This window comes from Myiozetetes cayanensis, unplaced genomic scaffold (genome assembly GCF_022539395.1).
Source record: "Myiozetetes cayanensis isolate MyiCay16 unplaced genomic scaffold, myiCay2020 scf3, whole genome shotgun sequence".
Lineage (NCBI taxonomy): Eukaryota > Metazoa > Chordata > Aves > Passeriformes > Tyrannidae > Myiozetetes > Myiozetetes cayanensis.
Genome location: NW_026087521.1, coordinates 52,001,043 through 52,026,357, shown reverse-complemented (window position 1 = coordinate 52,026,357; position 25,315 = coordinate 52,001,043). Strand labels below are relative to the sequence as shown.

The window sequence follows — 25,315 nt, the reverse complement described above, 5'->3', positions numbered from 1 at the left end:
AGTTCAGGGGAATCAGGGAGAGGAATATTGAACTTTTAACTTCTCTGATGCTCAGTAATAAATCAGGGTCAAAAGAGATTCTTGAAGGAACATCCCAAGAAAAACAAGAGAAAAGGTTAGTCTCTAGGATAGGTTATTTTGTTCCTCTGAATTTTCAGAGGGACAAATCAAGAGCAGCCCATATCCCAACACCTATTCAGGAGTTCAGTTTCTAAGAATTTTCTTAGAAAAATTCAGAATTACCATATCCCACTCAGGCTACCAATTTTAATGTGAGAAGAGCTTATTTCTGTAGTCCCACATGGTCAGAGTGGCATCCTGTGAGATGTGTACAGACCTAAAACACTGTTTCAGAGAAATTCAGCTGATATATTGTGCCCCTAGAGCTATTGTATGAATTCCTAGGATTTGGTTTCACATTACCATTGTAATGGTTTAGGATCCCCCATGTGAATTCCTATCGAGGAAGTAGGTTAAACACATCAGATTAAGCCAGTCAAATGCTAGACTGAAGCATTATGGTGATGCACAGAAGAGTATTCCATGGATAGAAATTGGATAGAAAAGGTGGTGTTCTCTGCCTTGGGAATAAAGGTCTATTTTAAAAAAGTAAGCAAAACACATATGTCTATTTAGGTTTCTAACTCCATGTTTAGACATCGAAGAAAACTGGCCTGATTTTCAGTTGTGCTGAGCAGGCAGCATCTCACATCGAATTCAGAGAGATGTAGAGGCTCCAAATACCACTGAAAATGTGGATTTCTGTTTTGATGTTTTAATGTCATTTTAACAGATTAACTTTGGCCTCATAAACCAACAAATTTCTTAATAGAAATTTAATCAGAAGTCCCGAGGAAATAGGTGGGTTCATCAGTATTTGACACTGTCATTCACTGCAGCTACTGACCATTTCTGAAAATTTCTGGGAAAGATGTGAAAGCAGAGTTTACTCATAGGTGGCAAATCATGGGAAATGAGGAGTCTACTGCAGAGCAAAACAACTCCCAGCAGTGCACTTGGCTAATACAGCTCCATCAGACCAAGCTCAGGGCCTTGATAACGCTGCCTATGTGGGTCTCCTTGGCAGCACTGACCCCAGCAGAGGCTGACCAAGAACTCCAGCCCATCCTCCACGGGTGTGGAGTTAGGGCTTTCCTTTGTGTTTCTCTAATTTGTTTGCTCTGTTGTTGTCCACTTTGACACAGTAAACGAGTCTGGCAAGGGGTACAGAGAAATGTATCTCAGCCATGTTTCCCACTCCGTATCAGGGAGAGAGGAACACGCACAGGAGAAGACAGCTGAGGGCAGGAGAAAGGGGGGTTATTCCCTCCCGGGTTACGGGGGTGGCTGGAAGATAAGCAGTGACCTGTGAAGAGCTGTTCCTCATCCCATGCTCATCACTACTGCATTCTTTGACAGGACACTTTTCCAGGTTGCTTGTGTCTGTTAGATAAAACTATTCATTTGCCATCTTTCCACAAGCCAGTCTGAAGCGACAAAGCACTTCTCTATTTCACAGACCATTGGGACTCTTCTCTGCAACTGACCTATATTGGTTATAAGCTTCATTCGTTCTGGCCCGCACTCCTCTCTCTTCTCCCACATGGAGCTCATGCACTGCTCCTCCCCCTCAAACAAACACCTTTACACATCCAAGGACATTGTAAAAATAAAATGATCACAACCTGGCCCTCCGGGAACCTTGGTTTTACAGTTTGTCCCTCTCTGATGCCAACAGAATTCACAACCCAGTTCAAGAGAGACAGACAGTGAGTGAGAGAAAGCAGGCAGACAGGCACAGACAGAAGGAGATGGAGGAATAAGGGAGAGAGTAAAAGGAGCAGAAGAAAGGAAACAGGGCTCCTAGTCTAGGACACAATGGAGAAAGGGGAATGGAGAAACAGGGAAGAGTAAAAATTTAAAATTACAGAAAGTTGAAGGAAGAGAGAAAGAAAGGGAGGAAAAAGGCAGAGGAAAGAATAGAACAGAAATGGTCGAAGGGAAGGGGAGAGGTCAAGTCAGGTAGGAAAGCAAGGTGGTATCTGTGACATAAGGTAGAAGAATCTAGAAGGTGCCTGTCAGTTTGGGCACTACTTTTTCATGTCTCCTTTTCCACTGTGAGTACACTCTGGGGAAAGGGCAAGAGGAGGGGGAGAAGAGGATAAATTAATGCCTGAGCTGCCATCTTTAACAGCTTCTAGCAGTCAAGGAGGTATGCTTGAAATAGGCAGTCCACAGGTTGCAAATGCTCAGGTACACATTGCAGTTCAGCAGGCAGGAAACAATCTGCACTAGCATAGTGGCATTTACATTCCTGGGTCCACTGGGTCTCTCTGTGCACTGGCAGCGAGCCCTGCATGCATAAAAATGCTTCTGTTTAGTACCAGGGAATGTGCTCTGATCTCTGCTCTGCGTCCTCTCTCAGGTTCCAATAAAAAAACTTTAGCCCCAAACATATGAGTGCTTTTAGTCTCCCTTCTTCTCATACAAACCCCCTTCCTCCCCTCTGCCCAGGCATTCCAAGGGTTCATCTCCAGCCTTGTTCTTTTCTTCCTCTGCTTTATCTCTCCTCTTTCCTTAGGGCTCCTCTTCCTCACTGTCATTCAATAAGCTCACCCTTACTCACTCCTATATAAACACACACACACACACACATACAGACACACACACAGAATTTGTCTCCAGATCTGTAGTAATCCACTTACCTATGACCGCAGTACCTGGCTGGCACAAATCTCTCTCGCACAGACAATCCATCTATCTCCACACCACAACCCTGCCAAAACTGCCTTTCTGCCAAATCTGCCAAATCTTTCCTTCTTTCACAGCCTTTCTCTTGCTGTCCCCCAGCCAGCCCATTTCTTTGTCTCCCCCCGCACAGCTCCTTGTGTTTTTCCCTCCCTTCAATCCATTCCTCTTTCCTTCTCCCCACCTCTGCCCATCTGTCTGTCTGTCCCTCCTTCCCACAGTTCTCTCCAGCTGACACACATGTACCCCCGTGTCTCTCTGCCCGCTGCATTTCATCTCTTTGTGTCTCCTACACACCCAGGCCCACACTTGCTCTCTCCCACACTGAGAGGAGGCGGCAGCAAAGAATTTGCTGCTGACCGCTGCATTGCTAGGAGGCAAACACATGGCCGGCCTTGTGCAGGCCAGTTTCTGCCTGAGTGCCCCAAGTCACATATCCCCAGCATCATCTCAGGCACTGGGAAAACAGATGGTATAATAAATGAGCGCAGTCTGATGAAAGGAGGAAAGGGTGCCTGCCTTGGATGCCCCTCACCCGCGCAGAGACAAACATCTGACATGGGCACAGCTCTCGCTCCCATACCAGTCCAGCTTTGTGCCAGAACTAGCCGGCTGAACAGGGCACAAGCTCTTCCCTACTGCCAGATGGAGAGGAGAGGGGTAGGAGAGGGTGGTAGTGGATAGAAAGACCAGTGGTTATTTTTCTGACCACAGCATAACCCCAGAAAGAAAAGTACATGGTAGGATCTAAGCAGTCTTAAGGTCATGGGGAGGGCTGTTATCACGGGAGGTGGAGCAGAATTGTGGGGACGTATAGTTGCAAGGTAAGACCTCCATGTGCTGAGATAGGAGGAAAAAGGTAAGAGGCAGAGACAGTCAAGAGGAATTAGATATCAAAACAGTTGTGGACAGAGGCAGCATCCAGTGATCACTTCTGTCTCAGTGAAGAGGAAGCCACTCTACTGGCAATCAGCTGTGAGGGCCAGCAAGAGAAACAACATATTCTGCCTAAGGGAAATACTCTCCATATTTAATAGGTGGAAAAACTAGAGGACAGGGTGGACATTACTCTGCTTTTGCTCATATCAGAAATGTCCTCCTGCCCTTACCCAGTTTCATGACATTGTTCAAGAATGCTACTTTACCTCCTGCACTACCTCCCCAGATATCTGCATCCGGAGACTTGCAACATCCTTTCTTCTGCATTTACCTGTTAAAAGAAACCTACACTTGTTACTCTTTTCCAAAGCCAGTGTTCCTTCCTCATCTAACATTTTCACATTCATTGCAGCCTCTCTCTGCTGACAACAGCACTGAAAAGCATTATCTTAACCCTGTAAGACATCTTTCCTAGATATTCTGTTCCGTTGTGCATACAAGCTGATTTTATGCCCGATGCTTCAGCTACAAACTGAATTTCAAAACCAGTTTCATGGTCCTCAAACTGAAGCCACCCAACATAACAGAAAAAAAGTCATAGATATCGTACACAGTGACCACACACAACTATTAGACTATGAGAAAGCAAGGCTTCACAGGAATCAAAATGAATAGCAAAAGCAGAGAAGTGAATCCAACACAGAAAAGAGATTCCTTTAATGCAGAGTGGAAGGCATTTTTTATTGCAGGTAATTTTACTCATGAACAGAGTGATTTCTATCTGCCTTCCACTGACCTTATACACATTGTATGTTTTCTATTTTTTTTTTTTTTATTTAAGGTTAAATATTGATATTCTGGGGAGGTTTTCTGCTGTATGAACTGATCATGAAGTTTCTGCTGTGAGATGCCACTGCTCAATTTATAGTGGGCACTTCTGCTTGGTCAGGTGAGGTGCAGGTTCTCTTTCCATTCCCTGAATGGATGAACACAATGTATTCAGGATGCTGCAGCACAATAAGTTATAAGTGTATGTGTTGTTCCCCCCCACCGCCCAAAAATAAAGAGTTTAGGCAGAAAAATCATGACACTTTCTGGCCAAAGAAAATAGAAGTAGTGCAGGAACTAATTCGTGTTTTAAATGTGTTTATGAAGATGTTTAGGTAACAATTGTAGACATTTATTTCCCTCCACTCAGAAATCCCTTCTGAAGAACTGTACTCAAAATCCATTTCCAGCATCTCTTCACACTCTTCCACCCTGATAGTCTGACAGTGCCCTTAGCTTACCTAGTTTATTTTTTCTGGTCTCATCTGGATATGCTGTCTCCAGCCACTGCTGCTCACAGCATCACAGCTTGCTGTTGTCTCCCCCCACTTCTGCTAGGTTTACCATTCTGGATGCTTGCTATTGCCACACAGACTTTACTCTTTCTGCCTTGTTCTAACACAGGCCTCCTATCTTGAATCTAAACTGATGGCTACCACCGACCTTTCTCATCACGGCTCTGAATCCCTCAGGTTCATCTTGGCCCCAAGATCTTGGTCCTGAAAATTTTCAGTTATTTATTCTTACCACCTGCAAGATCATTCAGCTCTACCCTTATCCTCATTTTGCCTCAGTGGCTCATGCAAAAATTACTTTTCCTCCCACTTTATTTCCATATATTATTTTACAAGCCTTAGGTCTTCCCATCCCTAAATTCCATGCTCCCACTCTGCCTTGGCAAATCCTTTATGCTCTTCATGAAGGAATATAGACCTACATATTTCCTACACGTTCCTGTTCCCCTACTGCTCCTGCATTTCCCCTGTTTGGGACACAGAACAGATCACTTCTGCCTTTATATCCTTTTGCTCACAGTCCCTAACTGGAAGTCCTCATATTGTCTATTTTTCCAGTACTTGTGTAGAAAGATTACAGGCTCCACATTTCTCCAGTTGACGCATATCTGGCTGGAGGGAAACTCATCAAACTGACCCCATCCCTGACCCAAACTTGACATGTAGGGTCTGTCACATTTCCCTTTTAAACATTGCCAATTCAATCTCAGAGACCAGGAAAGAGAGCAATTCCAGGCTTCTCTTGACAAACAGCTCTAGGGGAGGAAACATGTGAAGCCATGGTAGAAGACCCCCAAGGAGTAAAAAAAAAAAAACACCATCCAAAACCCCCACCAAAACCCCCAGTTCAGAACAAGAACTGCCAGTGTCTGGGAAAGTTACACTGCGGCAAGCTCTCAAGAGCCAAGATGAGGCTGCCAGGACTCAGCTGGTGGTCTCCTGCCAGGAAATTACACTCTAGACTGAGCAACATCCCCATCTCTCAGGTGATTTCAACAGGGAGTCACAATGGCTTAAGAGCCCTGGAAAAATTGGAGACTGAGTAGTTCTCTTCTTTCTCCCTTCCCCAAGCATTGTTGTTCCGGGTCAACAGAGCCAAGGGCAACTGGCAGAGAAGACATTGTTCTCAAGGCAAGATGACAGCAGGAGGAGGAAATAGGACACAAGAAGCAGAGAGATGATGTGCCCTTAGGCCAAGAGAGATGTTGCAGGGGCCAACATGGGCCCTGAAGAGCTCCTGCTCAGACTCCATCTCTGCTGCAGAAAGTCCTAGAAGTCCCTCAGCCCCAGCTTCCAAAGTGTACCATCTGCAAGATGGAAAAATTACTTGCTAAGAACAAACAGAGGTGGATATTCTCCATCAAGGAGCAGGTACGAGACAGGAAAGGGACTGAGAATGCATAGGGACAGAAGGGTCCCATCATGCAGGTGTCAATAATAGAAATGTCTTCCTGCTCCTAGCAGATAACCTGCCATCACACTGCTGGCTTTGCACAGGCAGATGAGACCACAACTACAAGCAGTTGCCACCCGAACATCATAGATACAGTAATTATTAAAAGCAGAGCACAGCCTTGAGCGAGGTAAGGACCCCCACGGATTTGTGTAAGCACCAGTAGAAAGCAGTTGCTGCCTCCAGAACAGACATGCAGTGTTTTCCCTGCTGTCAGCACCTGCGTCAGGCTCCTAGTTTCTCTTGAGATACAGCTCTTAATTGGGATAGATTGTACGTTTTCTGCTGCAGCCCAGCCCAGCTCCCAATTTAATTGCTAGTTTATGACTTAGCCTGTTTTGTGCTTTCCATGCTACTTCTTTCCCCACTTAATCTAATAGAATTATAGAAAGTATTTCTGGGAGGACCTCAGGAGGCCACACAGTTTATCCTTCTGCCCCAAGGCAGTATTTCATTTCCAACAACATCATGTGTCTTTTGCTATCAGGTCAGATCGGTCCAAGATGTATAGTGGGTAAAGAAATGAAGCTTACCCAGGGGAGTCAATTGGCATAAAAGACTAAATCTAGCCCTTTAAGTCACTGAAGTTATATCAGAAATAACCCTGGTCCAAATGGTGTCATTTATCAGATCAGTCTTCTAAAAGATGTCCTTTCTTAAGTTTTAAGTCTCTAAAATGAACAAATCTCTAGAAGAAACTGTTTTGACAGCCCCATTTCAGTATATTTAATGCTTTATTATGAACAGCAGTGACCACTCCATTGTTAAGACTGAACAGATCTTATCACAGTAGGATCAGCTTTGAAACTCCTATTAACTCTCACAATAAAACCTGATCTTTCTGGAATTTTACATCCTGCATTTCACTGCACAGTAGACTTTGTCTGGCAAGACAAAACAAACCCATTAAAGCATCTTTAATATGACAACTTTACACAAATGAATTTCCAGTAAAATTTCAGAATGTCAGACAGCTTCTTAAGGTTCTTTCTTCCAAGACAATTTGACTAAAAATTCCACTTTTGTTTTCTTTCGTCTATTAATCTCTCTAAGAAGAAATGTCTTGCAGCCTCGGGAATAGATAATGCAGAAATTAGAAGGATAAAAAAAAAAAAAAGTCAGCTGGTGATGTATCAAGCTAAGTAAAGCAGGGCACAAGTATAACAGGGATTCTGAGCAAAACCATGAGGACCAAAGGAAAGGTAAGAACGAGGGGCTCCAAGGAGGAAAGAAATGGTTTTGCCTAATCAGACAAGCAAGCAGGAAAAAGGACTACATATCTGTTAAAAACAATTAAAGACCTGTTTGTTTCCTCCCCCTTCTTTTGAAATTTCAGTTCTGGTTAAGTTGGGTCTTTTCTGTGTTGTAATGCTCGTGCTGAGCACCTGCAGCACTGCACAGCTGGACAAAGCAGGGGAGCTGTAAGAAGACAACAAGCTTCCTGGTCAGCAGACAGGCTTTCTGTCTTCCTCCCACTGTTCTCCACAGCACTTGTAATTCAGACTGATGCTACGGCTGTAGGCAGCAAACACACATCTTCACCCCACAGATGTGACCACAACAGTTCGTAAATATAGTAAGAGAAACTTAATAATGGTTTCAGACTCTTACTCATCCTGCTCGCCCAGCTCACCTACTCACCACCCTGAACTCCTTCACGCAGACACAAAACTATTTTCCACAGTCTGGCTCTCATGTTCTCTTCCCACTCTTCACTACTGGCCTATACAATCAAGGTCACAAATAAGCTAGGAAAATAGCAAGAAGCACCACCTGCATCATGCTGGTATTATATAGCACATTAGACAGGAAGGACAATATATGGTGCTTTTAAAATGCATTTGAAAGGGTTGGATGGTTATTGTCAAACACACCCTTTTGAAGGACATTAAACTGTCTCTACATTAGTGCTTGAAATAATCCTGTAAAAAACAAGTTGGACAACATGCTTTAGACACCACTTCTTTTCTAATTGTAGTTATGGCCTGTGGAAGAGGGAAAGGGGCAGTGGGTGAATCCCTACTGCTAGCTAATTGGATCATACATTTCCTCTCTCAGGCAATATATCTTTCCCTGCATGGGATGCATTTTTCTTCACTAACCTCTCAAAAACAGCTTCCCTATAAATCACAAATCACCACTGCAAGCATTCTCTTAATGAGATCCTCCAGCTTTTGCATTCATTTAATAAAACAGAGTTCACCAATCTTCATCTTACTGGTGCGTTTAAAGTGCTTATTTGAAGTTATGGGAGGGCCTTCTGGTTTGAAGAGATGGACTCCCTGGTTAAAGATTGCAGAGGATTCATTTTATTATCTATTCCCAAGGCATTCATCCCCCTTGTATACACCAGGTCACAGGTGGCATACACACCTGGTATGTTATTTTCAATATGAAGAAACATGTGTCTTGTTTTGTAATCATATCATCAATAGAACCAGGGGGAAATGAGCTACCAAACCAAAATAAAACTTCTTTAGTCCTTTAACTAGATCAGCACAGCATTAAAAATAACTTTATTCTGAATAGTCAGAGGTACCAGCACCTGGAGGTAAGAGTCTACTCAGCCTATGTAAACCAACAGAAAACTCCCACGATTAACAAGACACCCATGTAAGATCCATATGCCAGTAACGCCAATCCAATTCAGAAATGAGTGAGTTTTCTAGTCACCCTAAGCTCACGGATGACCCCTTCCTCTTTGGAGAAAGCAGGAGCTTTCCCAGCTGTTCTGTTGTTTTTGAGGTGGCTTCTAGCAAAAGAACCTCTTCTTTTTAGTTTCTTGCAGGTTGAGCTCCTACTCAACCTCTTTATCTGGTATTCAAGTTTCCTAGTTAATTCCCAGCATCAACACACTGTTGTCAGCAAAATGAGCCCAGCTGCTTCTCCAGATTCTTGAAGTGGTCCGTAAACTCTGCTGCAACATCTGCACCCATATTTCTCATGTTCAGTTCAATGTACTTTTCCTAGCACTGGCCATAAAAATGATTAGAAACCATATGTATAAAAGTTTTGAAACACATTCCTGAAAATCCTGCCTGAAAAATCACTCAGTGCTTACTCTCTACAAAATTCAGCTTCTCTTGCACCGGGGAGGCTGTCATGATAATCTGGGAGAAGAGAAAGGCTAAATTTTTGAAACTCTTGGTGTTAGGCTCAGTTAGAAGCCAGGACCTTATCACGGGTGCTTTTGCATTCTGCATTAGCAATGACTCTTACACATGACACGTCAGTGCTCCACACAAAAGAGCAGCTCTCTCTAGGCTTCTGCCCTTTCTAATACGAAACTTCTACCCAGACACGGCTGAGTCAGAGCAACTTACCCAGGCTGTCTTTCATTTCCCTAGTCCCGTTTCCATTAGCAACACCAGAACCGTGGTCTTTAATCCGAAAGTCAATGACAAGCAGGGAGAGTTTAACAAGAAACAGGACTCTGATTTTGAGATTGAGAACTGAACCTTATCAGAATGGTATTGCCAAGTTCAGCTGACAAAAATGACACAAAAAAATATAAGATGACAAAGACATAACGAAGAAAAGGTAATTTGTTCTACATTTTGGACTCGTCTTTAGAATAGAAGAGGTATTCTTGCAATTTGACCCCATTTTGCAGATTAACCAATTTGGATGTGCCTGCAGGAAGTCCTTCCCGCTCACTTCAAGGGAGGTGGCAGCCTCTGGACAACTCCTGTGACCTGGGACCAGCAGAGGGCACTGCGTCACCAAGTGACAGCAGTACAGACGCGAGACACTTCCCACCAGGCAGTGACAGTGAGCCATGTCGAAGGAAAGAAACATTCTAGAAACCAGAAACACGTATTAGTCACCAGCATATCACTCCTACAACTGCTAAGGGCAACACTTTTAAAACAGGCCTCAAACTGTGGGCACTCCTAGAAACACACCTAAATCCAGCTCAGTTCCCACATATCTCAGTCTCCAGGTGTTGATTTTAGGGCATAGGCCTCCTCCAGAAAATGCTTTTCAAGACGTAGGGCCAAATCAGTCCAGCCCTGCAAGGTACGCGTCAAGGTTGGGTTGCTTAAGTCGAAAAGCATCCTGTCAGCTTCCTCTCTCTGCTTCCAAACCTCTAAATCCTTGCTTGTAGCAGCAGGAAGTCTGTTCAGACAAGAAGATATCAAAGCAAAGAGCTGGCAATTTCCATTCTGCCCTTCCCTTTTACTCCCCGCCTCCTCCAACCTAGCAGATTTTCAGTGAGCAGAGAACCAAGTTAGAGGACATGAAAGGAATGCTGAGGTAGCAACTTCGTAAGAGTGTCTTTCCACTTGCTTATTTCTAGTTTATTTTGAATTACCAGAAGATGACCACGAAGAAGCAAATAGTTCATCTTTTTTCTTCTCTCTGTATTCCATTCAGCAGGATTCTAGGCACTAGAAGAAGCTTAGAGGATAAATAAGGCATACCAGTCATGCTAGTGAGCGAAAAGTTTCCACTTTTTCTTTGTACAGTTGGTGGAATAACTTTGCCAGGATGTGGAAAGGGGCCTCAAAATTTTTCATCTCCTTCTGTAAAGCAATAGGAAAGTTGTGAATGACAGATGGAATAAGCATTTGACTATTTATGTTCTGCCCCACAAACGAAAGATTAAAACTGAGTTAGATGACAAACAAGGGGAAGAGAAGCCCTGATTATCTTTTTTTACCTGAAAGAGAAGATAATTACAAACATCTACTTCCACAGATGGTGAAAGGAGCAGATACCCACCACTGACATCTCACAGTATTCCAGGCCATGTTTCTCAGCCCACTCCTGTGCTTCTTTCTGCTCCACAACTCGGCGATAAGCTAGGTCTGTTTTATTCCCCACTAGGACACCTGCAGAAAAAAAGACATGAAACAAGAAAAAAAAAGCAGCCCATCAATGCTGACTTGTTAACAATAAATGCTGGAACATTTATAGAAGCAGTTGAAAAAGCTGGAGGTGTGGACAAAGTCTACAACTACCTGGAAAAGGTTCAAAAAAGGAAACATATTCATACCTTACCTGCTTTGTTATAAAAGCAAATGAGTTGGAAGATGCCCTGACTTAAAATAAATGCTCCATGCTACATCTCAATGGGAAAAACTGCTCTTATACAAGAGGGGAGTACATAACAAGAATCACGGCCATTTCTCACCTGGGATGTGCACCCCAACTGCTTGAGCCCTCAGCTTCTCCAGCCATTTGGTACAGTTGTTGAAAGATTGCTCATTAGTGACATCATACACAAGGCACAGAACGTTGGGTTGCTCCCACTGCGCAGCAAGAAAGGAACATTGTCAGCTCTAATGAAACTGATGTTGCCAACAGCCAGGCTGTAAACACAGCAAACACAGCTGCTACGATGAAAATAAAAAGACGAATACATAGGAATCCTATGCCCTGGCTGAGGTTTGACATTTCAAATGACCCAACTAAATGGATCACTAGCACTGGGAGAGGTGGTCTTGCTCTCTTTCCCTATTCTTTCCCTGTCTGTACAGTCCTGCTCCTTTACTTGTATCTGCTCTGGCTTTCATCTGATCCCTGGGGAAGCTGATTCTTCATGCTGAATCAGCACAAAATTAATCCTAGAGAAAAAAGTAGAAAGGTTTTCTTCCAGTTTGAGAAGCTGAGCCAGCTTCTAAAGGAGTCCCTTGCAAACCAGATCTAGCACAAGGGCAAAAGTGGAATTGCCTCTGGTAGAATAATGAACCATTAGGTTGACTTAGCCATGTTATGAAACCTCACATCAGCTGATTCTACCTCTCAAAATGAGATAACACAGTAGAGAACTGTGGCTAAGGCCACAGATACGTGAAGGAAAAAACCCAAGGGCACTATTATACTCAAAGGACAAGAATGAATCCTGTTAGATCAAACACATCACTGTAACAAAACCCCTCCCCCACTATCGAAGTAGCAGAAAAATAGGTAATTTCCTAAGAAGAAAAAAATAACTTTAACCAACAGTACACAGAAATTCTTGGTTAAAAAAATCTGCATCTCTTTCGTAAGAAAACTGCCTATCTGCTTCACTTCCTCTGGAAAGTATTTCTCCTAATACTTTTACAAGGTTTAGAGAGGTAGAACAGGACACATTGGCAACTGAGGTAATTGCTCCCATTTACACTAAAGACAAAGTTTGCTACATCTGCCAGACTGGGGAGTTCAGATCTTCAAAGCGAAAGCGCTTCTTTGGAAGAAGAGGACTGTTACATAAGACTTACCAGTTTCTCCAGCATTTCAGAAAATAGATCTTTTCCTGCAGAGTCAAAAATGAAGAATTCCTGAAAGCGGAAACAGAAAGAAGGCTCTTGCCAAGAAAAATGCAGTGCAGGGAAAGGTTTTGAAAGTAAATACCGCAACTTGTAACTCCTACATTTTGTTCAGTACAGCAGTGTCATGTCCCTAAGGGACAAATTCCCCGCACTGAGAAAACTCTAGATAGTGTGAGAAAAATAAAAAGCTGTATTTCAAGTATAACCAATCAACGGCTTACCTCCAAGGCTCCAAGTCTGGTTTCCATCTCTATTGGAAACAGAATAGGTGGAGTGGCTCAGTAACTTCTACTATTTACATGAAATTATACATGTGGTCCACATTCCATTAGTGGGGGTATAGGGCATTAAGGGAAAATAACAGATAAGTTTCAGCTTCTTTAGTTTCCAAGAAACGTTAGCTAAACCTGAATGCCCTAAAGGACAGAACAGAAACTCAAACAAAGCTGGCAACAACTTTGATTTACAATGTTGTGTTGGATACAAGTACGTAAAACTTACATTTTTAAGACTAAACTAACCCTGGAGTATCAGCAATCATACATGATATTTCCTTAATGTAACCTAATTGCCATATGAACATGCATAGTGATCTTCCATCATAATGAGGCTTGCGAGGTTTGAGCTCTGGATGTCTCTTTCTGACCCAATTTATGTCACAGAAAAACTCACCACACTATCACTTGTCTCTGGAACTGATACAGCCTTCACCAACAGATCTATGCCCGTTGTCTGTCAAGAAGAATCAGGAAAACGAGGATCAGGAGAGTTTTTAAGAGCCTGTCCAACTGCATACCAACTATGCATTGGATTGAGGCAATTCTCGTGAATCATTACAATCCCATCAAGCACAAACTGCTGGGAACTCAGCAATACTCCTCAGAGCTCTGGTAACATAATCCCACCAACATGTCAAAGACTCGTAGATTTGCTCAGCTGGGGGAAAAAGGAGTAGAAGAACCAAAGAGATTTGCTTATATACAGCTAAGAGTATTAGCTGAAATCTGTAGGGCTACATTTACTCTCACATTGCTGCTCTAACACATGCCTGAGAACGTTTTGCACCAACCATGTGATCAGCTAACATATGGAACTGAGGTTATTTGTGCTTCTTCCACCTTTTATCTCATTCTGCTTTGTAGCTTGTTTGTTTGTTCTATTTCTATCCTTAACTTCTGGTTTCCATCTTCATTTCAATGAATAAACAAAATTTAGGGCTTTTTTTCCTCCACACTCATATTTTCCTTTTTTTTACTTTACTTATATTTCCTTTTATTTTTATCCTGATTCTGATTAGTCATCACCATTGATTCTTACACTGAAAGACTGCAAACTGTATCCTCTTCATCTGGGAACAGTTTCTGTAGATTATAATTATCTTGGGGCTATGCAGCACATCTTCGTGTTTGCATAGTGATAAGCGCACTGTCCACATGCACATTTAATAGCTGAAATTAAAAGGTTTCTCCTTCTGCAAGGCTTTTTCACAGAGCACTCCCTAAAGGGGAAAGCTCTCTAACACCACAAAAGCTTGTGAAAACATTGGTTTGTCAGGAAAATTAACTAAATTACTCTGCATTAAGTGTCAACACCAGCACCTACATAATGTAGACTTACAGAACATTAAAGGGTTTCCCTTCAGAATCTAGAGAGATTCTGTGTAAGAGAAAGAAGATCCTACAAGATCCTACCTTGAATGTCTCAACTTAAAATCACACCAATTTTGCTCTAGGCCTCTTAATTTCCTCATTCTACTTAGAAAAATGTTAGACAGCAATCTGAGCCTGTTGTGTTCTTACCAGTGTGTAGTTCTTCTGAAAATGAGCCCCATCACTGCGAAACATCTGGGCTAAAGCACTCTTCCCCACAGCTGGGTCTCCTGCAACACCAAAAAACATAGAAGATTTTTGTTTCATTCTAGATAATCTTATTTTCCCTCAGTTCTGTTTACTATCACATGCCCTAAAAGCCTGGATGCTCTAATTCTGAATACAGGCAAGATAACTGTCACATGAAGCACACAGCAATCTAAAAGGTAATACCCACATGAGGAAATGAACATTGCCATTACGCATACTTGTGCTGACATTAGATTTATGATCTACAAACAACAGCAAAGGACTGCCAGATCAGGGTGGAACTGCTGCTTGTTCTAAAATGTATGCCTACATCATAGCCCTTATCTAAGAATTAAAATTTCCCAGATATGCAACCATGTAGAAAAAATAGCAATGTGATAAGGGACAGTGGGCTGCATAGGAAGCTACTTCCTCTCCTTATGTTACCCATTTCCCCAGATTCAAATCCTTCTTATATACTGAAACAAAGCTGCTTAAGCTGGTAACATTCCTCAATGAACTCTTCTTGCTGTCCCTGCTAAGAGAGCAGCTCTTGCTGACTCAATGCTGCTGGTGGCTCATTAGTAGTTGCATCCTGGGCATAACAGAAGCAAATGTCAGAGAGAAAGAGCCTGCTGATTCATCCCTTTACAGAAGGAAAACCAAGAGGCTTTAGTTTTTGCTCTTCTAGAGCCAAGGCTTACTGATATGGCTTGCACAACACTTAGGGCAAACCTTGCAGCTGCCTGCTTTGGCTGCTGCTACAAAACTCTGCAAGATCCAAAGCAATGGCAGAGAACTGCAGAATTCACATATGCCCCTATTACTTCATGAAAAATATCATAACCCTTCCAAAACAAAGACTTAAGTTAATGCTTCCAAAGGGTTTATAATCTTTTCACATAATGTTCTTCTAGCGTGGATAGTCAAAAGGACAGGAGCCAGGAATTAAATACCTCAGTGGTTCAAGCTTTACGCTTTACAGGTACACTCATAACAGCCAAGCCTGGAATACAAATATTTTACATTATGTTGTTAATAAATTAACCCAGAAAGGGGTATATTTTGACCCTGTTACAGCTTCCTAGATGGTGTTTTGAAGGAAATGGGTAGACTTTTCTGGTCACATAATATTACAGAGGAGGAAGGAGGTTTTGGATAGTAACAATTGCTCCTAGATGCATTAACCAAATGTAGCTCTTCTTTAAACATTTTTAGCATGCTTACTTACTTTGAACTGAGTTGGGCTCATAATATTTAGACAGGAAAATCTGGTAAGTCAGCTTGTTTGTTCCCTGATCAGTTCAGGCTTGTGCGGAAGACAACACTCTGTTCTGAGTGGAAGCTATTCTGTATTTCAATAGACAATTAGATCAGTCTTTGTAAAATGAGAGAGAGAAGTACACATTGCTCCAAACTTCGAAGGCATCATCTAGCACAAATTCTTAACTAATGTGTTGCCTTTTTTCTATTTGACAGCCTCCGCTGTTCTTTCCCTCTTCTTATTCTTTGCCATCCTCTTTAGCCCGACACCACTATACTTCCTCAAAATAAGTTTCCTTGCCCTTTTCAATTAGTTTGGTCTCATCTGCTAGTACTGCATTCCACAGCATATACTTTACCCATATTTCTGTTATTCTGCCAGAATCTGTAGTGTGTCCAAAATGCCTCCTACTGCCTACTGTCTTTGCAATGAAAACCTTTGTGTAGTGTCTCCACAGTAAGCTCAGACTGTATCTTTTACTGTGTGTCTGTAAATTACCCTTGAGATAACACAGGAATCACTTTCTACTGTCAAGTTAATAGTCTCTGTTTTGCTGATAAAAGCTCTTTTCCCCTATGACCTTGGTCCAGCTCCCAATTCTGTGAGCCATTGACTCTTCATAACCATTTCCTTAGGTACACAAAAGCTCCCTGTTCCATTTCTGATCATTTTGCTCCTACCTATGTAATTGTATTTTCTTGTTTGCTTTAGGTAGTTGTGGTTACTCATCTCTTATGTCTCTTTCACTATATTGGTCTCTTCTGCAAGAGAGAAGTGATTTTGCCTGGTCTGCTTCTTTAATTTATTATTTTTAATAATACATGGGTATTATTGTAGCACATAGGAGAACTACATAAGGGACAGGACCTTCCTGTTGTTTGTGTCGTGAACAGAATTGAAAAGGCAGCTCCAGACCCAATTAGGATTAAGCACATAAACAGGTAATCCAATGAAAACCTATGTGATTTTAAAATGGTTGTGGAATTGGCCTTTGGTAACAGTAAACAACAAAAGTAGAAAGACTTTACAAAGCCTATGTATCGGAAGCAGAAAACTTCCAAATTGGAAATGATGTGTAAGTTTCAAATCGAGAAGATACTCATGCTGTCCACTGCAACAGAGGCACAAGGGAGATTAACTTTTGCATTTGCACATGACTTTGTACGAGTTGATGGCCAGCTGAGGTTAAAATAGGCAAACACTTTACTCTGTATGAAAGAATTTGGAGTGAAGAGTTAAACCTGGGAGTTGACTGCACACAAAGGTTTTATGAATTTGTGCTTCTGGCTGAGGCTGCACAGAGTTTTAATGTAGAGGGAGGGAAGAAGTTTTCTTCCTGCAGTGTTAACAGTCAGCTATACTTACTTTCAACAGCTCCATAATCCATTCTGACTAAATAAACCGATGCCTTCACCTCACTTTTTTTCCAGGTTAACCTCCAACTTGCTTGGGGAATAAGACATGTCTGTGAAGTGCACATGCTTCATCCTTCTATTCTTTACTTAGGCTTTACCTTTCTATCACACTCAGAATCACCTCGATTTCTGACATGAATTTTTCATGTCAGCCCAAATCAAGACTCAGGAGCGACGCAGGTCTCAGCTGTCTACCCTGCTCCCTTCGCACTTTCCCCATCCTCTGCCCACCTTTCCACTCTGCAAAAACATTCTTTCTGGTGGGTTTTTTCCCCTCCCCTTTTTTTTTTCAGATATTTTCCTTGCATTTCAGCCAGTCCGACCTACACCTCACACCCTCCCCTGGGCACAGCTCTTGACTCCCCGCGTGTCTCAGGAGGGAGAGGACACGGGTCTGGCTACGACAAACGGGATTTCCACCGCTCCCGTCCCGAGGGAGCCGAGGTCCTCACTCCTCTCCCCACCTCTTCTCCGTCGGGGCGTCCCCTCCACGAGGGGCTGCGGGAACCCAGGCCGGACCGCCTGCCGGCCTCGCCGCACCCCACAGCGCCCGCTCTGGGCCCCTGCAGCCAGCGGGGCGGACGGGACCGGGCGGGCCAGACTCACCTGCCAGCAGGCACTTGGCAGCGAGCTTCACCATGGCCCCGAGCAGGCGGCGGGCCAGGAGAAAGGGAGAAAGGTAGAGAGAGGGAGGGCGGCAGGGCCACCACGGTGCTGAGCCGCGGCCTTGGCAACCGCGCGGCCCTGGCAACCGAGCGACCGCCCGCCCGTCCCGGTTGGCTGCGGGCCCTGCTCGTCAACGCCTCCCGCAGTTGTTATTGGTCCCCTTGGCTTTTTCCCGCCCACCAAGCGCGCCGTCGTTCAAACCCGACCCCCCGTCCCTCCCGGTGACGCCACGGCGCTACGGGAGGAACGGATCGGAATTCTGCCCGGCAACTAAGTACGTCACTGGGACTCGGCTTGTTATTGGGTAGAGCACAGGGGACTGTACCAAGGGGCTGAAATGAACCCTCTGGGGACAGAGGCAGAAAATAATAAAAGTTAAGGGCAAAGGGCTGCGGCAGCACCAAGGAGGGAAGAGGCAAGCGAGGGTGAGAAACCTCCATTTCGTGCCCAGGAACCCGCGGGACACAATGTTCCGTACGGAAGGGCCCCGGCACCCGGTGCCTTCTTGCGCATGCGCTCTGCCGAGAGCTGGCATTCCCCCCTTCCGCCCGATCCCATCGTTTGGGTCGCTCTGCCCTCGGGGCTTGGAGGAGGAGCGGGAATTGCACCAGGCTTTGTGCTTTGCTGCGGCAGATTTATAAGTCGGCCACGAGGCTTGATCAGCACGTTTAGAGCAGGCAGTTTGTGAGGCCGCTGTGTCCAGAGAGGAAGTTGAGCTGCGGTTCTTCCCAGCCCGGGCCAACGTTTGATCCCTTATCATTTCCTCCAGTTCACACTTTTCCTTGTGTTTGACTGTGTTACCATACCCACGGCGAAAGTTCTCTGTCTGATTTCTTAGTTGCTTTCTTCTTAGTATCTCAGCATCTTGTTCTCTCCCCCCCCCCTTATTTTAGTAGTCTTTCACACTGCAGTAGGTTGGTTTCTTTATTGTTTTTCGTAATTTTCAAATATTTTTGCTAAGATCTCCATTGACTACTATTAAAATAATTCTCTGCCCTATTCTTATTCTTTGAACTCATCTTCTGTCTTCCTTAAGCAGTCCAAGTCAGTGGATTTGGGTTGGAGCTGAAAAAGGTGATAATGAAGCTTTCTGGGTTTTCATTTCCTTCCAATGTCTTACGCCATCAGCAAGCATGCTTTTAATAAAGCAAACAACATTTTTTAGGGTATAGACTTCTTAGGGTATAAAATTTGCTTGGCTACACTTTGGATTGTTTACTCTGGAGCACAGAATCTGCTTACTGTGAAAAGCAGTGAGTAAGCTTGGGAAGAAGAGAATAATCAATAGTGCATCTGTATTTGAGTTATAGCACTGGACATTCCAGAAGTAGTGTTGGTTGAAAATAAATTGTTCCAAGTTTTATTTTAATTACAAGGTAGTGCCTGCTTAGAAGGCAGCTTTTTTTTACCTTTATCTAGGATGAATAACCCCTTTTACATGTTTGGGACTATGTGACATATCTGCCAGACACCTCGTCAGGCAAGCAAATAACATAAAAATACTGAAATCCTATAGCAAAATCAAAGGAGTCTTTTATATGCACATAAAATAACATTGTTTCTCTGTTAAAAATATGAAAGGGACTTTTCCAGGCTGAATGGGTAAATTTTAATTGTAGATGATGACTGTAGTGAAGTATAGTGATGGAGTCACTACTGAGGGTTCTTTTAAAAAGAAAAAGAAAAATTAATCCCAGGCCTCCTTATTGCTTTCACTATTTTCCATCTCTGAATCCTCCATCACATAAGACAAGTGTGGGTTATTGATGTTCTCCATCACTTATGTCTAAATAGCTTTCCTCCCCTTTCATCTTTTCTGCCTTCCACTCCATCCTCCAAGAAATCCACTTGTGTCTGCATTGTTCCATTTTTGCAATCTTTGCATTATCCTTTGTTGTCTATTTGTAATATTGTCCCAGTTTACTGACAGGTCTGTATGTGAAGGCTTTGAGGCTCCATTATGATTTGCTTCAGAATTATTTATCGTGGCTGCGATGTAGTAGTATCCATCAGCATTTACCGATGTAAAACATCTCTACCATTTTACCCTGGGATCAGTGTAATAGAAGGCATAGATTATGTTGGAAGTGAGATTTTCATTGCTGTTGAAAAATTCTGCTTGGAATCTGGCTATGCTGCTTTCCTATTAGTGTCCTGATGCTTTATCCCATTCCCTCATTTCCTACTTACCTCTGCATGCATGTGTGCCCAGAACTCTTAATGGACTTGTATCCTCTCTATTTCTTCTGTCCTTTTGCCCCACACTTTTTTTTTTTTTTTTTTTTTTTAAACACGGTCTTGGTCTTTTCCTCCACCTGAGTTCTCACAGGTAAAAGTTGTTCCATTACCAGCTTTGACAGTGATAGATTAAGGATGGAATTACTTATCTGTACCTTGTAATCCAAACAGAATCACAGTCTGCTGTTAGCAGTCCACAGGGGTTGCTGCTGAATAAATTGGAATACTGGTAGCTGTGCTCACTGAAGCTTCTCTCATCTTGAATACGGGAGAAAGAGGGGAAGAGAAATCCTGTGGATTTAAACAAAAAAAACCCCACAACAGAAGATGATGTCCTTACCCTAGAGAAGTGTTTATTAGGTTAAATCCTGTATTTACCAGCTAAGGAGAAATAGAGGACTCTTTATTCACACATTTCATTTCTTCCTCAAATAAAGCAAGATTCCTGTGAGTGGAAAGCACTCCTTCTCTCATGTGAGCAGGATAAGTTGCCCTGACAGCCACAAGACCCTGAGAGTTGAAGTCACATTCCTTTAGGCAGTGGTCACAAAACAGCAGATGAACTGCACGTGTCCGTGTGCAGCTTGCTTTTCATCAGGCTACAGAAGGCAGCGATGGTGGAACTGCAGCTCCAGCAGGAGTGACAAGGAATTTCAGGCGCAAGGTAAGGCTTTGCACTGAGGATTAAACCAAGGTTGTACAGTCTTTTAGACTGACACATGGTTTGCGTTTCAGGTTCTGTCGGGCACTGCACAGGTCACTTCATTATCTCCTTCACAAAACTTACCTGTTAAAAAGTGATTTTTTGTGAGGCAGAATTCGCTAATATTCCTAGGACTTGTTTTTATAGTTATTCTTGTATCGATGCAAACATGCTGGATCTGTTCGGAGTTGAGCAGGTTACAACCTGTAACTTGAACATGCTGCCTAATAAAAGCTACTGAAGAAGTATTGTAGCTTTCTTTAGAGTATCAATGTTTCTCAGGAGGGCATTAATGTTGAGGAAAAGGAATTAGTAGGTCTTTCTGTAAGAAATCTCTTAAATACAAAGTACTTTGTCAGTTCTTTTTAAAATCTTATGTTGCTAAAAGGAAACAGTGTGACAAAACGGCAGCAGAAATATCTTGCAAATGGATGAATATTCAGAGTTCACGCAGCTTTTTTAATCTCTATAGATTCTTACAGGATTGACTATGCATGTTTACTGATATGTCTGGAGAGCTTTGAAAAACTGCAAGAATGGATGTGCAAATTTTATTGTAGATTTCCATTCTTTACACTTCCCCATGCGGAGGAATAAATAGAAACTTCATCTATTTTGAGGGCTACTTCATTTGGCATCCCCCAAAATTGCCGTTTGTTTCTCTTCAGAGTGAGAATTTGGATGCTTTCTCTATCACTGTTGATAACGCCGTTATAGTTCCAGGTCTTCCGATTTTGCTCTTTTGTGGCAGGGACTGAGACACAGCTATGAAGGCTTTTTGGCTGAGAGTCAGTGCACTGAAATGTAAGATGATTATAAAATGGTTGAATCAGCCAAAGGATTTCTTGGCAGTTACAACAACCCTTCTGACTGATCTGGCATATCTGCCCCTTGTTTCTGATCTACTCTTTTGGGAGAGTGGAAGTTAGAAATGGATGGCAGTTGTGGCATCAGTGAAAAATGGTGAATTACGAGATGTAGGGTAGGTGCCTCCACAAGGCGTAAACTTGGTTTGAGTATGCTAATTGAAACTGTTATGTCCTGTTTTCTAATCAATATGGAATGAGGGAAAGATTTCTCAAGGATGCATTCAAATCCACAAGGATAAAGATGAAGAGAATTTTCAGGGAGTAATTATTCTGCATAGGCCTGGAAAAATTCCAGCTCGAATCTTTATTTTCTTGTTGTTACACATGGAAGCTAAGGAAAAGTGCTGGGAGCAAACCCTAAAGTCTTTATTTATCTTTTAACAGTATACCCCAAAGGATTAGATGTGGATAGGTGATCGGGGGACCGGAACTTCATACAGAAAGTTGTCTGGATCTCTCCATGGGGGATAGACTGTGACAGACTGAGGGCTTGCTGTGGCCTTGTGTGTGGCCTGAGCCTTTCTCAGCTGTGAGCGCCGTTATTGGAGCAATCGTGTCATGCTCCTTTGCACAGAGCCGTGCACAGGGGGATTGGATGCTGGTAACTGAGCATCGAGCACGCTCCCGCAGCACGGGGAAGGGGTTAATCTGCCAAACAGAGAATATATAAATACGTGACATCTTTAAATGAGCTACCCACAATTCCAGCTCGCCAGTCATTATGTGCTGATGAGGACTATGATAGCAGCTGGGAATCTTTTTTTGGATCTCTAGCTGCTGTCTGCTTAGAAAGCAACTGCTAGGTTTACACTAACGCTGTATCTTATGTTAAAAATTGCAAGGCATATTACATTCAAATAAAATAATGAGATTTATTAAAAAATAAAAGTTTATGTTTTGGTTTATATTCTGTTTGTGTTTTTAGGATTTGAATGTTCAAGGTTCTCCCTGCAGGCATAACAGCTACAATTCTTTTCTCTTTGCTGAAAACTAAGTGTCAGCCATGTGATTCCGGGACTTGGAGTTTTAATGGAGGAAGGAGAAGAGAAATCTTTGAGACTCCTAATTGAATTTTCAAAAGTTACAACACTCTGTTTTCTATCCTCTTCACTTTTATAGTAGGTTAAATTTTGAGGCACAAAATTTTCACCTTAATTATGTCCTTTCTTTTCAAGGTCAATTTATTATAATGAACTTATATTATAATAAAATATCTTCTGTTTCTAAGCTTTTCAAATCCTCACTCTAATCATCTTCAATCCTTCCTGCACTGGACTTCTGTTTCCTCAGACCCTGAATTTCAGTGTTGTTCACCCTCTGACCTCTGTCTCAGAGTTCTCTGTCCATTTATTTCCTACTTCAAAAGCAAGGCTCACGCTCCTGCCTTCCCAGTAGCTGTTCAGACCAGCTACTACCTTCCCCTTTGCTGCTGAGCCTTACTGGCCAAAATCTTTGTGGCTTTCTTCCTACAGCTGTAGGGCTTTGGTTCCTGCTTCTGATGAAGTCTTAACCTTCTAGGCTACGCAGTGAACTGATAAAAATTCTGAGCAAGAAGAATTCAGAGCTTGCAAAAATAGGATCAAAATGACTTGGGAGCCCTTCACTGTTACTTGTTCTGTGTTTTGTATTCAATAGAGAAGATGGAATTTCAGGTTAATTTTGACCTATCAGACCTTCAGTGAGAAATCATTTAGGTTCTATTGTATCAGTTACCTCTCTTTTGAGCATTCAAAATGAAGATGCATTTGAACACTAGGATCCTCAACAACCCCCAAAAGATGTAGGCTCATTAAATCTATGGGAAATTGTCTCTTAAGACTCTGCTTTGCTGAGAAGGCTCTCACATGTGAACAAGGAAGTTAATATATGCAGAGAGGAACAGCAAAACACTAGCTTTAGTAATGGAGGTTGTTACAGAACATAATTGAACACTGACTGCAGCAAAGCTAAAAGGAGACTTGCATTACAATGACATAAAATCTTTATTTTTTCCCCTAACCTCTGATTTCAGCTGTCTGACTAAGAGCAGGTGCTGGGCAATAGCTCAGTTTCAACAACCCATTGCAGCTGAAAGAGTAGATGCAGTTGTGCTGTACCCAGCAAAATTGAAAATTGCTTTAAAGGAGGGGAATGCAAATGTTTTTAAGACAGAAAATCTTCATTCATCTGCAGAAGGAAGCATAAAATTAGCACAGGCACATAATTCTTATTCCTCTTTATATTAAAGCAGTAATAACTGTGAGATAATTTGCTATTACCTATATATTTTAGCATTTTTCTGGTGATACATTTTTAAAACTGCATTGCATTGTGAAAATACAGGAAATATAATTTCTTAACAATTAAATGTTATAATTAAAAAAATTCTTTCAGGCAATGTTTCCAAAACTTGAAAATATCTCTGAACCATTTGGATTTTCAGCAACCCATGGACCTGCCCCCCAGCAATTAATGGTTAAGCCTTTGACATCTGATCCTGAGCCTCTCATGACCTGTCTAGAGTCATAGAATGATTTGGGCTGGAAGGGACCTTAAAGATCATCTGAGTCCAGCCCCTTGCCATGGGTAGGGACACCAGGTTGCTCAGAGCCCCATCCAACATGGCCTTGAACACTTTCAGGGTTGGGGCATCCACAGCTTCTTTGGGCAACCTGCTTAATTAAAGAATTTCTTCCTAATATCTAATCAAAATCCACATTAATAGAAAGTTACTGTGTTCTTGCCACCTGAAGGCCTAACTATCCATTTTTAATGCCTGTAATGTGCTACTGTAACGCCAGTGAAACCAACTGCATTTTTGTACATAAACCATTAACTGCTCACAAAGCATCTCCCGGAGTTAAAAACTCTTGTTGTGATATGAGTTACATGATCTGATTCAGACAAGATCCTTTCACTTAGGTTTTCCTAGGTGGGGGACTGAATGAGTTTGTGAAAGAAACATCTTTTCTAGCTGCATGTTCCACAGGCTCATCAACATAGGCCTTCCTATTAGTTTCATAGGCCTTTCAGTATTTATATTTAGATTATCTGATCCATTTGTTGTTGCAGTTCATGCAGTCCCTTCTGTCTTTCCAGTGGCTGTAGAAGGGACTCTAGTATTTGTATTTATATTTTCTGTCCTTAGAAGTGCATCAGCCTCTGTTAAGCTTTGTTACTTTATTGACCAGAAGAGCAATAGTGAGAAATTTACTTCTTCCCTTGTGAAGTAATTATCCCACGTTAGAAGATCCCACAGTCAGGGATTTCTAAAGGGTGTGTCTCTTTGGAGAGTTCTGCTAAAATGCTCTCTCAAGATTGAAGAAGCAGCAGCTGAGGTTCAAGCCCACGTTAGCAATGAGAGAGTCCAGGACCTAGAGGAGGTATTCTAATCACCAGCATGTGCTAAGTCTGGGCTCTGCTATCTGTGTTAGCCATGGCTCCTGAGTGGCGTTAGAACAACAATGTCAATATGTGCTTTAACGTCAGCTGGAATTGATTAAAATTGATTTGCAATTGATTTATAAGTAAAAGATTGGGTTCTTTATCTGGCAACCATTTAAATATCAATCTAGGATTTTTTTAGGAAATGAAGTTGCTTTGTGCATTATGTTCATTAAAAAAATTTTGTGGGCTAATTTGTGACTTCAGTGAACTTTT

The 25,315-nt window shown here is 42.4% G+C and overlaps 2 protein-coding genes across 6 annotated transcripts in view; one reads left to right on the top strand and one right to left on the bottom strand.

Annotated features, from left to right (window-relative positions):
• Positions 1-7,138: 7,138 nt before the first annotated feature.
• IFT27 (intraflagellar transport 27) lies at positions 7,139-17,939 on the bottom strand. 3 transcript variants are annotated; one of them, XM_050324804.1, is made up of 8 exons: positions 17,807-17,873; positions 15,753-15,871; positions 14,483-14,562; positions 13,356-13,415; positions 12,633-12,692; positions 11,561-11,678; positions 11,149-11,258; positions 7,139-10,949 (listed from the first exon to the last, which is right to left on the bottom strand). In XM_050324804.1, the coding sequence occupies exons 3-8, from the start codon at positions 14,525-14,527 to the stop codon at positions 10,851-10,853; spliced, it is 492 nt and encodes a 163-aa protein (XP_050180761.1). In that variant the 5' UTR covers positions 14,528-14,562; positions 15,753-15,871; positions 17,807-17,873; the 3' UTR covers positions 7,139-10,850. The 3 variants fall into 3 exon arrangements, with proteins under 3 accessions (XP_050180761.1, XP_050180760.1, XP_050180762.1); XM_050324803.1 differs by lacking the exon at positions 15,753-15,871 and having other exon boundaries at positions 17,807-17,939; XM_050324805.1 differs by lacking the exons at positions 15,753-15,871; positions 17,807-17,873 and adding an exon at positions 16,447-17,721 and having other exon boundaries at positions 14,483-14,564.
• A 2,586-nt stretch (positions 17,940-20,525) lies between these two features.
• The window catches only part of NCF4 (neutrophil cytosolic factor 4), a 68,081-nt gene continuing 63,291 nt past the window's right edge, over positions 20,526-25,315 (top strand). For all 3 annotated transcript variants that reach the window (XR_007629924.1, XR_007629922.1, XM_050323745.1), the window contains exon 1: positions 20,526-20,768. The gene's annotated coding sequence lies outside the window, so the exon portion shown is untranslated. The remainder of the gene's footprint in view (positions 20,769-25,315) is intronic.